Below are 12,394 nucleotides of genomic sequence, written 5' to 3'. Positions count from 1 at the left end.
GAGGCTGCTGATAATCTATAATCTTTGACCAACGGGAGGTCAAAGGTTACCGTGACTTTGGTTTGATCAGAGTTAAGAATCTGTTAACCAAATGGAGATCAAAACAACAATTAATGGACAAACGTCTTATAGGAAGTATTTAGACAATATGTCACGAAGATATTCTAAAATTGGAGAATTTTAGAATATCGAATAAATTCACCAAAGTACAAAACTGGAAGGAGAAACCAACAGATAAGCAACAGCAAAAAAATTTAAATAAATGATGTTAGTTGCACAGCATTCACATGCTATGGATGCTATGGGGGAATCAAAAAACAAATTTCATTTAAAAAAAATAAAAAGAAATAATAACGGAAATATTCCTAAACAGTCACAAATTTGAAATGCTAACTCCAGATGACATTTTGAGTCTCTGATAACATCAGATAACAAATCTATGAAGCTTCTTACAATTTCACTACAAACTCAGAACATCACCAGCATTGAAAAAAAGATCTTAAATTACATAAAAAGTGTTTCTGTAAAATTTAGAGCCAGGCCGAAGTGAGGGAAAGTTTTATAAAAATATGCCCAAAATTAGATTTAAAATATCTTTTAAAAATTATTTTACATAGAAATGTGTTTCATATAAGATGGTGTAAATCTGGAAATCCTCTCCAGACATCAGCCTGCAGGTAAAGTTTGGGTAAAACTGGGAAACTTGTTCAGCGTCCTGGTTTAGTCCTGGTCTCTGTCCCAGACGGTTTCAGTTCGTCTGCCAGGAGGAATGGGACAAAACTCCAGTTCATCTCTGAGAGAAGCTTTTTGAACGATTCCCAAAATGTTTGTTTTGTATACAGACAGTCTTCTTGGAGAAAAGTGAATTAAAGTCATCAAACAGGAAATAATCACTGGAAAATGATGAATGATGAAACTTGATGACCGCAGGCTTTATGTTGCATTTTGTGACCATTGTAATTAAAACGATAATGTCGGAAATGACATTCAGCAACACAAACTCCTACAGTTTGGGTTTGGTGTTGAGCAGCAGCTGTGCTGTCTGCAGGTTGGTGCCTAATGAGGACGAGTCAGGGGCCATTTCACCGCTTCGACTGCAACCGAGAAAACAGGAGAGTCTGGACCTCAGAGGCTGAATCTGAATGAAACGCTGTCCATCGCTGGGAGAGTCAGCTTTGTTTGGACCCTCAGGCACCGTCTGAAAATGACTTGAATGAGAGACACTGAAGTTATGAAGAAATGGTGTCAAGTTTTATCAGCTGCAGTCCTTTAATCTGAAAACCCGTGGTCATCACAGATGTACAGATGTACAGCGTCTGTCTGCTGTACAGAAGCTGAAGTTCATTTCATGTCTGTTTTTAATAAGTTGTTTCAACAGCACACAGATGCTCAGTTATGTAAATCAGCCTTTGTTACAGAAGCAGAGCTCCCTCTGTCATGAATTCTCCTCCACGCCAAATTTTATTGTCAGTTTCTATTTCTGCCAAGGCCAGGGGACACGCACGCCCTCTGCAGTCAAAACAAAAAGATCCTTCAGAGCCGAAAGGAAAACAGAAAACCTCTGCGCTGAATTAAGGAGAGATCAGCAGAATGCAAAACGCCTCGGCTGCATTTCCATATCAAACAACACCCTGATCAGCTCTTTACACACAAAAAGGTGTATACATCTGGAATATTTTATGATCAGACGATGTAAGTAGGGTTTATATTTAGTATTTGCGTTTCTGAGTGGTGGGATGGTTTTCTATGAATCTCATCGGTAAAATGTGGAGCTGATGTTTGAGAGATGAGAGCCGGCAGACGCGTGTCCATCCCTGATGTTCCTGACTCTGACCAGAATCAGGAACGTCACTCCTTCCTCTGCAGACCAGAGCTGGAACAGAGACTGTTTAATCAAATCAACCTTCACCAATTTATGGTAAACTTATGAGAAGATGGACTCAGGGCTCAGGCTGCATTTCTGTGTCCTCTGAGGACAGAATGGAGGTTATCCCCGACCTCCATGCACTCAGATCAGTTTGTGTTTGAAGAAACATAAACTGATCAGAATAGAATAGAAACAGTCCCCACTGCTACACAAAGGGTAAATTCAGGGGTTTGGTGGCCATTTGATAGGTCAGTTAACTTGTTAAACACTTAGCTCCAAACTAATATTCATTTAACAAGAAACATTTTCACTTCACCACATAAATATTTTGCGACAAACTAATAATTCAGTTAGGAAGCAAAACATTTAGTGTACAGCTAAATATTTGACTTACTAAATAAATATTGTACATATTAATAAAATATAAATGTATATATTTAAAATATTTTATATATTTAATTAGCGAGTAGTTTGAAACTGTGAGATTTATAAATGAATGACCAAAAACTGGAGATTGTAAATCTAAAACTCTAACTGGTGCATCTCCAAATGAAACTTTTTATTAGTTATTTGGATGCAGTTTCAACCCTAATCTATTCAAAATGAGGCAACATTTCTGCACCATCACATCTCACCACCAACAACAGGGCCAGTTTCATTCAGACAGTGCCAGTACTCAGAGCCTGAGTAATCCCTGAAGTATCAGCAGAACCAGCCTGGACATGGGACTGAACTCTTGCTAAGCGTTTTTTCTGCATGGTGCGTATGAGCCTCTGACAGGCGGTGTGCTTTCCCTCCACCTCCTCCACCCTTATAGCAGCAACAGGCTGCTGCCTCCCTGGACGGCCATCATGGTTTTCTGCTGACTCACTCTCTTGTCGTTGTTATTCTGATCTTATTCTAAAACATGTTTTGTACAGTAGCACCACCGTTCTGCTACTTTAACCGTTCTCTACAGTCAGCGTCATTAGCATGACTGCTGCTCAGAGAGCAGCGATTCCAGGAGCTGCATAAATAAGAGTAAAAGAGCCAGCTATAATTACCCCCATCCTTTATGCACTATCACTCGTTTCAGCATCATTATACTGTGCTCTGGTACTTGTTAAGGTTACATCCCAGCTGAAATTAGCATCTTCATCTTTAATGACTCCCTCTCAGTTGCTCTTCCCTAATTTCAGCAGCATCCCCTCATCTTAACAAACCGGCTTGAAACACTCAGCAGAGCAGTGGAGGGATGGGCTGGAAATTCACAACCATCTTATTTTCTCCAGCCTTATAACAGCTTAGAGTCTCCTGAAAAATTTGGAAGAAAATACAAATATTTACAAACTCTAAAGAAGAAATCTTCTGTTTGGCATTTCCAACCAACATTAAACTCTATGAGGGCTGAAGCACGTGGAGTTTTTCTTTTATGTTCATCCATCATCTGTTCCTTCCAGCTGGATGCAACTTTGTCTTCCAGATCTGGAACCTTTTCCAGAACCTTTCCATGTGGTTCTGTCCCATCTCGACACCAGAGGTTTCTTCATTAAGATCATACCTGTCTCCTTCCATCTGACGTTTCTCTACGTTTCTACTAGAGTTTTGATAAAGACTCCATTCATGCAGCACTCACACAAAGTGAAGGATATTTGGCCTTCAGGTGATATTTACTGGAAACCCAAAAGGTTTATGGAGCTGTGGATTTTATTCAGAAGCATGCGATGTAGTTGGCTTTTTGCATTAACTTCACTTCATTATTCAAATTAGCTTAAAATGTTTCTATCTAAGGAAACACAACAGAACTTCAAGAGTTCGCTCCTCCTGGACCAGCAGGGGGCGACAGGCTCTGGCATTGTGTCTTTGACTTTCCAATCATCTCTCATACCGAGCATTCATGTAGCGACAGTGGAGAGGAAAAACTCTTCTTTAACAGGAAGAAACCTCCTGCAGAACCAGAACCAGAACCGGAACCAGCAGCTGTTTTCCATGACTGACTGGATGTTTGAGCAAACCGAGCAGAGACAGAAGGAAACAGCAGAACGGATCCAACAGTACTTTCTACGTTAATAAAAAGTAAAACGTTAACAGCAGCAGAAGGAAAACGTTTAGTTGTTGTCAGCGTTATCTCAATAGAAGGAACCTCAGCCAATCAGAAGGCCAGACCAGAAGTAGCTTCTGTAGAGACAAATTACAGAGAAAACATGAAGTTTAAATAAGAGCAAATAATGCAATTATAGAATAAAAAAAAAGAGTGATGGATTTACAGCCTGGGCTGGGTGTCAGCAGTGGCTGATGCATAGCGCTGTCCTTGACGTTTCAAATGGTCAGACGTGACTCTCAGGCGCCTCTCAGCTCCACTAAATGACCCAGGAGTTGAGTGGCATCCTGGGTTCTGTTCACACCGCAGCGCTGGCTGATGTGGCTTCAATGACTTTCTGTAAATCTTCCACTCTGTCTCCGATGCAAACTGCTGCTGATATTCTGTCACACTCAAAGCTCAGTGGCCGCCTCCGTCTGTTGGTCAGTTGTTGGCGCCATCTTGGTTTTGTTACTTTAACACATGAACAGCGTGATGAGAAAAAACCAGTTCTGACTGAACATGGAATTTAATTGGTCTCTTCATTCTAATTGAAACCATCTAAATGACAAGTCTGCCACCTGGTGATATAAACTGGCACTGCAGTGTATGCTAATTGGAAACTTTGGGATAGTTTGGTAAGTTTCAGATTTTAAATTATGATGAAAAATGATGCAATAAAAACAAAACTGTTTCTGGTGGACACTAGTTATGAAAGTGAAAAGCAGCTGCATTAGAACATGAAGCTCATGATTTCACTCTGACTGGAACAACATTAAAGTTTTTACCACCAAGACAGAAAATCATAAAAACAAAATTCACAAAAAAACACAGGAACAGTTAACAGACTTCTTTCCATTTAATAAATATGATTGTAAATGCATTAAACAATTACACACAGCACAGTTGAGGTCAAACAGAAACACTTGAACATCTTACCGTCTGTTCTCATACAAAAGCTGTACAGTAATAAAACTTTATTTTTTGGATTATTATTCATATTTCTCTACAAAAATAATAATCTTGCTAATTCTGCAAGGAGGAGATGGTGAGGGTTCGGTCTAAAGCTCCGTGATGTTTCCCACAGCGTTCACACATCCCAGCCCAGCTGAACCAGGAAGCAGGACAGACTTCAGACGTCTGAACAGATCCAGGTTTAAATCTCCAAGCAGAGCTTTCTTCTGGTTTGGATTCAGACTTTTCTGCTTTGCCCCGCTGCTCCAGACTGACAGGATGGTTCAGTTTAAAACAAAGACAGGCCAAGCAGATCTCAATACTTTTTACATCCCTACTTTACAAAAGTTGGTCATAAAATGAAATGAACTGCAAGGAAGTAAAATGTTATTTTGTTCTAATTTTCTTTTTCCACCAAAAAATAAATGACTGAAACACAAGACAGACCTGGTCCTGGAACCTCAGATAAAAAAACAAAGCAAGGAAATAAACCGAGCCTAAAATTAAAGTCTAAAGTATGAAAGATGAAATCAGCGTTAAATGTTGCATTGGCATCAGTTTGTTTTACAGAGGGTCACATTTTCACAGCTTCCACTCTTCCATCATCAGTTTGTTTTACAGAGGGTCACATTTTTACAGCTTCCACTCTTCCATTATTTTCACAATGCCTCGTTTCCACTGAGCAGTGCAACACGGGCCGCTGCGGTTCGGCTCAGTTGGACAGTTTGTCCAATACGACCAACCCAAACCGGCCCGGTCCTGGTTCCTAACCTTAACGCTACAGGTCCATAGAACGGTGGAACGGTGGAGTTAAGGTGTCGATGACTGTGAGACAGAAACACGTCAATCAGTGGAAAGAGAGGGCCCAAGACACCAAAACTGGAGGAATAATTCAAATATTATTATTAGAACCTTTTGAGAATTTAGAGATTTAAGTGGGAGTTAACTGTGGGAAATATTTAAATAGAAAATATTTATGATCAGATCTGAATCAACAGGTAAAAGCCTTAGAAAAAACAAACAGCAGAAAAATTGGCCACAAGCATTAAATCAACTTTGTTTAGTTTGAATTTATATTCAAACAAGGTTATATATATATATATATATATATATATATATATATATATATAAGAATAAGTTAATACATTTAAACCACATATGTGAGCAAAGAGCTATGAATAATGCTGAATAGAAACAATATCTGTTTAATCTGAAACATCGGGACACAGATCCATGTTGGTCCAGCGTTTAAAGAGTAAAAGCTCTTCCATCAGTTTTAATCTTATTTCCACAGCAGGAGCCCACAAAACAAATCCCAACCTCAAGTAATGAACTCGTTTTTCTACAAGAAAATAAAAATCAAGTGATATTTTCCACATCTGTTGGTCAAAACATCCAGACTGACCTCAGTGACTTCATACTTCTACTTTTGAACCAGAAGTTAAATCCAATATTTTAGGATAACCAAAGTAATTTTTTCTGACTTTTAGATAACGGTCCCAGATTAGAACCTAGTTTATCCAAATCCAGAGCAACTTCCTGTTCTCTCAACAGCAGTTCAGCACATTTCCTGAAGGTCTGGCCAATTGTCTCCAAGCCCTCACTGATGGGAACCAGAAACAGCTGAAACTTCCTTCACTGTTCTTCTTCTACAGCACTTTGAAACGTCACACCGCGACATGTCAACATGTTAACATGTCGGTGTTACAAACACAGACGTCTTATCGAGACTTTATGAAACAGACCAACACAAAGTAATGCATGAGAAATGGATGGAAAACTATTTAACTCTAAAAAACTCCCTTCAGACGCCACCTAATTAGAGTGATCCAGTCTTAACTGGACCGGGCATTTATTAGAGAAGATAACTCTGGAGGATGTGCAGGGATAAGAGGCTCAGGTGGGAGAACCTGGACAACTGTAAGAGGAACGCTCCACTAATCAGACTTTTATGGAAAAATAAAGCCAGAAAAAGTTCTGCTTTCAGTTCACCAGACATGATGGAGACATGGTGAACATGGAAGGAGGTGATGTGCAAAACGTTCTGGTCAACATACAAAAGGAACATCTCCATGAACATCCCCACCAGGAAACATGGAGGTGGCAGTATCATACTCTGGGGAGGCTTTCATCAGCAGAACCAGGAGACATGAGAAGACAAACCGGATCAAAACCCAGGAAAATACAGGAAGTATCAATGCTGGAGAAAGACTTCAGACTGGGGAGGAGATTCTTCCAGCAGGTCTTTGACCCCAAACGTGCAGCCAAAGGCAAAGAATATCTAGGTGTTAAAAAGGCCTAGTCAAAGCTCGGTGTTTTAAATAGATGTTCTCAAAAGCTTTTCATTCAATCTGATGGAGTTTTAAACTAATCTGCCAGAAAGTGTCTGCAGGTGAGGAAACTTTTAGAAATCCTCCATGAACCAAGAAACTATTTCATCCATTCACTGTGATGTTGATCCATCACAAAGACTTGGAATAAAATACTGACTGTTGTGTTTGTAATGTGAGAAAATAAAGAGATTTCCAGGGTCTGAATACTTTTCCGAGGTGTGATACATGGAAAAGCTCTGTTTGGATCCAACATTCATTTAAAAATCTTCTGACCAGGTCCGGCTGCGTTGCCTCAGAAGCTGTGAAAGCATCAATCAGGCATTTCCTTGTGTCTGGTCCAAGCCAGCCGCGCCGCACCGCTCCGCCGCTCCGCCCTGCAGCTGCAGCTGCTGCGCTCCACTTCTGCCGCTGCGCTCCTGCAGCATGTCCTAATGAGCCGGGATGAAGACGGCCGCCTCGCTGCAGCGGGTCACAACATTAACCCAGATGTGTCACCAACCCTAGTGGGCCTTGAGCTCGACAGGCCACATTAAGTATTCAAGCAGTCGCCCTCCTCTCATTCTGCCCACTGGAACGCTCTTAATGCTTCGTCTTACTTCCATCTGTCTCTGTGTTTTCCAGCTGCCACGCTCTTTGATTTCTCCTGTAACGCAGCTGGATCTCATTGCAGGTCCCACTTTTCTCCGCGCGTCTCGATAAGCTCCACTTGGCCTCCTGCGGTCATTCCAGGACCACCGGCAGCCTGGATGCCATCCGCACACACGGCTTTATCTTTGCTCCTGAAAGCTCTGCTGATGGCTGGGGGCCGGCTGTGGGAAGGAGGTTATGGAGCACGGAGCTTTTTACAAACTGGCAGGTGTCGTCAATATTAGCAGAGGCAACAAACATGAAGGCTTAAATGAATCCTGACAACTCAAAGTTGTTGTAAAAACCAAAAGAAAAGCAGAATATTTCAGTAGAAAACCTGCTTTGTGCCATAAATCAGCTTTTTGAGGACAATAGATCAAAAGCTTTGAAATAGACGAGTCATATTTTTAGTACATTTGTTATTAAAATACACAAAGTTCTAACATAGACATTCATGATTTACAAAATAAATGTTTCACTCACTTCCATATCGTACTTCATGAAAGCATTTTATATGAATAAATAATACACTGTTTGCTGTTTGCATCAGAAAACAGCAAACTGATCCAGGATGTGAGAAAACCCCAAGCCTTCGTTTCGTTCATGCTGGCGATCCTCCTCACTCAGAAACAAACTCAAGTCTGAACATGTTTCTTTTAAAACATGAAGGAGAAACGAGAAGAAAATAAAACCTGTACACAGTTTCTTCTGCTTCCAGCAGGATGTCGTCCGGCTCCAACATGCACAGGTGTAAAGCTCCAAACCATCGTGATCCAAACGCAAAATCCAAACAAAAGTAAGATCAAATCCAAGATGGCAGCTGGAGGTTTCAGTCCAGTCCAGAGTTCAGACGATGAATGTGGGAAGTTCTGTGGAGAATTTCACATGTACATGAGGTTTCATACATCCTGAGGGGAGAGCAGAGCAGACAGAGCACAGATCAATATCACCACATACAGGCTCATTGGTCAACAATGATGACCGCTAAGCAGGTCTTAACGTCTCATAAATAAAATGTTTTTGTGGTCTGGGGTAATCTTCTAATTTTAAATGTGTTTTCGTGATCTGTAGATAATAAAAATATACAAATTAACAGAAATACTTCCTTGCAAACATCCAACCTTGTGGAAAAAGAATCGATAATCAGATTCATTTACCATGAAGTTACAGGAATAAATTAACTTTTCAGTAATATTCTAGTAATAATCTTAGTCTTTCATAACTTTGCTTCCATCACAGCAGATTTGTGCTGCGTTGCAGGTTGGACTGTTCTGTGGAACATGACTTCAAAATATTTCCACAAAATTAAAAGTTAAGTTTTTGGTTAAATATTTCCAAGATGCTAGTTGAAAAGCTGTTGGCAGACATCAGATATGTTTGAGGTAAGACCTCCAACTAAATGCTTCCTCTAAATCCATAAATTCAACAGAAATCCAGTTAAATATGAGGAAGAGAACTGTGGACCTCCACAGGTCCGGTTCATCAGTAGGAGTGAATTTCCAGACACCAGAAGTGATCATGTTCTTCTGTTGTCTTCATGCATATAAAGCATCATGACGCTCAGGAACAGACAGGTTCTGTTTCCCAGAGAGGAAAATGTTTTGGTGGGAAATGTGAGAGTTAAACCCAAACTGAACACAAAAGGTACGTTAAGATGAAGCCTAAAACTGAGAGTCATCATCCACAGTCCTGTCAGCATGGTCTGAAAGGCCAGTCAGAGAAGAAGAAGAAATTCAGACAACATCAAAACCACATCACAGCTGGTCATTTACTCCGAGACAAACGCTGCAGTTTGGATCCATGTCCTGGTTCTGATGGAGCTGAAGTGGGACAGCTTGAGCACAATGACTCTTCTTACATTTGCAGTGAAACAGAAGAAGGTTTTCTGTGGATGTCACAAATTTTCAGAAGAAGCCTGAGATGAACTGAGCTGAATCAGTTTGGGCTAAAACAGAGTGAAGAGAGTTTTTGTTTTTACTCTGCAGAATTATGTGAACTAATGGCTGAAGATGTTGCATGTTTAACTGAAGATAAAACATGCAACATTTTGTGTCGACCAGAAATGATGGTCATGACTGAATCTCAGAGATACAATCAACTCTTCACAGGAAGAACTGATGGATGAGAACTCAGAACAAACTCAGACAGATGAGGCATGAAATCTGAAATGAGGCATGTTATGCTCCTTTTAAAGCCCAAAACATTAAAGTTCTGCAGGTACTCTGTCCGTCAGATCAACTCAACGCTGGACCTTCTCTGAACAGGAGGACAGACGTTTCCAGAACTGAGCGGCTGATGGTGGAGCAGCTCTGTGACGTTTTTCTGGTTTTGGTGTTGAATGTTTGGATAATTACTCCCTCTGGATGTAGATGTTGTGCATCAGGAAGGATCTTTGCTCCTTTTATGATCAGACAGTTTATATGATGTATAACCATATTTTTGTGTTTCCAGCCGATGATTAGCATCTCAAAATATGATCTGCTGCCTGTAGATCAGATTGTTGGCACTTTATGACAATTATGAGACTGTCATGCAACAAAGGTCTTCAGTCAGAGGCCTCTTCCAATTTGTTTGAAGACTGACTGCTACTGGAGATCCTTCCTGCCCACAGCGACACCATCCATAATGATTGTTTGGAAATAATAGAGTGATCTGAATTATGTCAGTGTTTCATTTCCCATTGGGATAAATAAAGTGTTTTGGAATTGAATTGAATTTGGTTTTAGAAATCAGAAGTATGGAATAACAGGAAGGCAGCAAAAGAAAAAAGTGTGACTCAAAAGTTGTAATAAAAGCAAATAATGCATTGATTAACGATAAATAAAACTAAATAAAAATTTGAATACATTAAAATGTCGTTAAAAAATAAAAGTCAGAAAAAGACAAAGTTGAATAAATCTTGTAAATCCAAGAACCAAAAGTTGAAATTAAAATAATCAAACACATAAATAAATAGTAATTTAGTGTTTTCAAAATTAATTTTGTGATTTTACAGAAAGCAAAGTGTTTAATAAGAAGTGTTGGCACTTATATGGTTCCGTATTAATGTGAGGTTGTGATGTTGACCCGTTCAGAGAGGAGAGGACAGCGTGTTGACCGTACCACTAACAGCCACTGATCTGTTTATGTCTACTTCTCCTGCAGTCTGGACCACTTCACTGAGAAACGACAGAAAGCACAGGATGAGCCACAGGATGGGGCGAAACAGCCGTGAGACGAGACGGGAGGCTGGGATGAGGTCAGAGGTCACTCACCGATGGGCCGCGAGTTCAACTCGGTGTCCAGAATCTCCAGAGAAGGCACCAAGTCCTGCGGTGAGCTGGGCGTGGCCTCTGAGGGATTGGCTGGACTCATCATTTCTGGTTCTTTGTCGTTCTGCATCTGCGCATAGACGTTGAGGCCTGGGATCTTCCTTGAGGAAAGATTTACAGTGAGGCAGACGGAAAGACAGAGGAAACTACCACGAACACGAGGGATCGGACTGGGTTTAGCAACCTTTAACTGAATGTTTGCTCCATGTCAACCAGCGTGTGGACGGGATTCAGCAGATATAAAAACTGTTAAGGCTAATAAATGTTTCATTTTGCTTCTGCTGGTCTATTAATCTTCATGACCCTTCACATGACTTTCTCTCTGAACGCCACCTCAGTAAGGAAACACGGTTTAACATTTCAGAAAGGTCAGCCGCCTGCATTTAAAGGCCTTCATCCTGAAAGCAGCTGAAGGCTGACTGACATTTGTTTTTGTGAGTGATGACCTGATGAGCAGCTGTCAGCCGTTTGTGTGTCGAGCTTCAGGAAAACTTTACCTCTTAAATTTGTAGATGACAAACACAGCTAAACCCGCAACCACTACAGAGAGCAGCATTAGCATGGCGGAGCCACTGTGGTTCTCGCTGGTGTCCACCAGGGGCGCTGCAGAGACAGGGAGACAGCCACCGCAGCGTGAGAACAACACAGCAGAGTTAGAGGAGGTGTATTAGCAGCCTGCTGCCTCATGCAACGAGCAGTGAACAGAAATGAGACCCAAGTGATGAATCGGTTTAATATATGGACTTCTCTTACTCTTTAGCTTAAAAGCCCCTTTAGGACAGTAGCAGCATCCCCAAAAGGAAGAGGCACACATACGTCTCTGAATGTCTCTGTGTAGCTACATGGTGGGAGCCAATCAGACACAGGGGTGGAGTTATTAGTCGAGAGGGGGTGGGGCAATAACAATATGAAATATAAACCTGACTGTCCGCTGAGCCTGGCCACATGCTTCATGTTTGTGCTGAAGGTACATAGTGAGCAGGCGGACGGCGGCCTTACCTGCCGACAGGTGAGCGGCGTACACGGTGACCTGGACCCCCGGCCGCAGCGTGAACTGGACCAGGTTCTGATTCAAGGCGTTCAGCAGGAGGTCAGAGAGCTGGCGACAGAAAACACATGACCTGCTGTGGAAACACACCTGTCACAATATAATGTTTCATATCGGTCGATTTGTCACCAGATAAAACAAATAGTCATTTTTGTCGGTCTTTAGTGTCCGTTGGTCCTAAATGAGATCTGAAGG

General features: G+C 41.1%; 1 protein-coding gene across 6 annotated transcripts in view; it reads right to left on the bottom strand.

Moving 5' to 3' along the window:
* Positions 1–4,761: 4,761 nt before the first annotated feature.
* The window catches only part of LOC122829502 (VPS10 domain-containing receptor SorCS1), a 140,389-nt gene continuing 132,756 nt past the window's right edge, over positions 4,762–12,394 (bottom strand). For 2 of the 6 annotated variants that reach the window (XM_044114096.1, XM_044114095.1), the window contains exons 24-27: positions 12,151–12,250; positions 11,649–11,754; positions 11,095–11,252; positions 4,762–8,748 (exon numbers count right to left, since the gene is read on the bottom strand). In XM_044114096.1, coding sequence (XP_043970031.1) covers positions 8,687–8,748; positions 11,095–11,252; positions 11,649–11,754; positions 12,151–12,250 — 426 coding nt within the window. In that variant the 3' untranslated portion in view covers positions 4,762–8,686. Of the gene's footprint in view, positions 8,749–10,942; positions 10,999–11,094; positions 11,253–11,648; positions 11,755–11,904; positions 11,990–12,150; positions 12,251–12,394 lie in introns of those variants that run through there. The other 4 variants (XM_044114097.1, XR_006370378.1, XR_006370379.1 and 1 more) reach the window with 4 other exon arrangements.

The sequence above is a fragment of the Gambusia affinis genome, linkage group LG04 (assembly GCF_019740435.1).
Source record: "Gambusia affinis linkage group LG04, SWU_Gaff_1.0, whole genome shotgun sequence".
In the NCBI taxonomy this organism is placed as follows: Eukaryota; Metazoa; Chordata; class Actinopteri; order Cyprinodontiformes; family Poeciliidae; genus Gambusia; species Gambusia affinis.
This window is presented reverse-complemented; position numbering and strand designations above follow the sequence as displayed.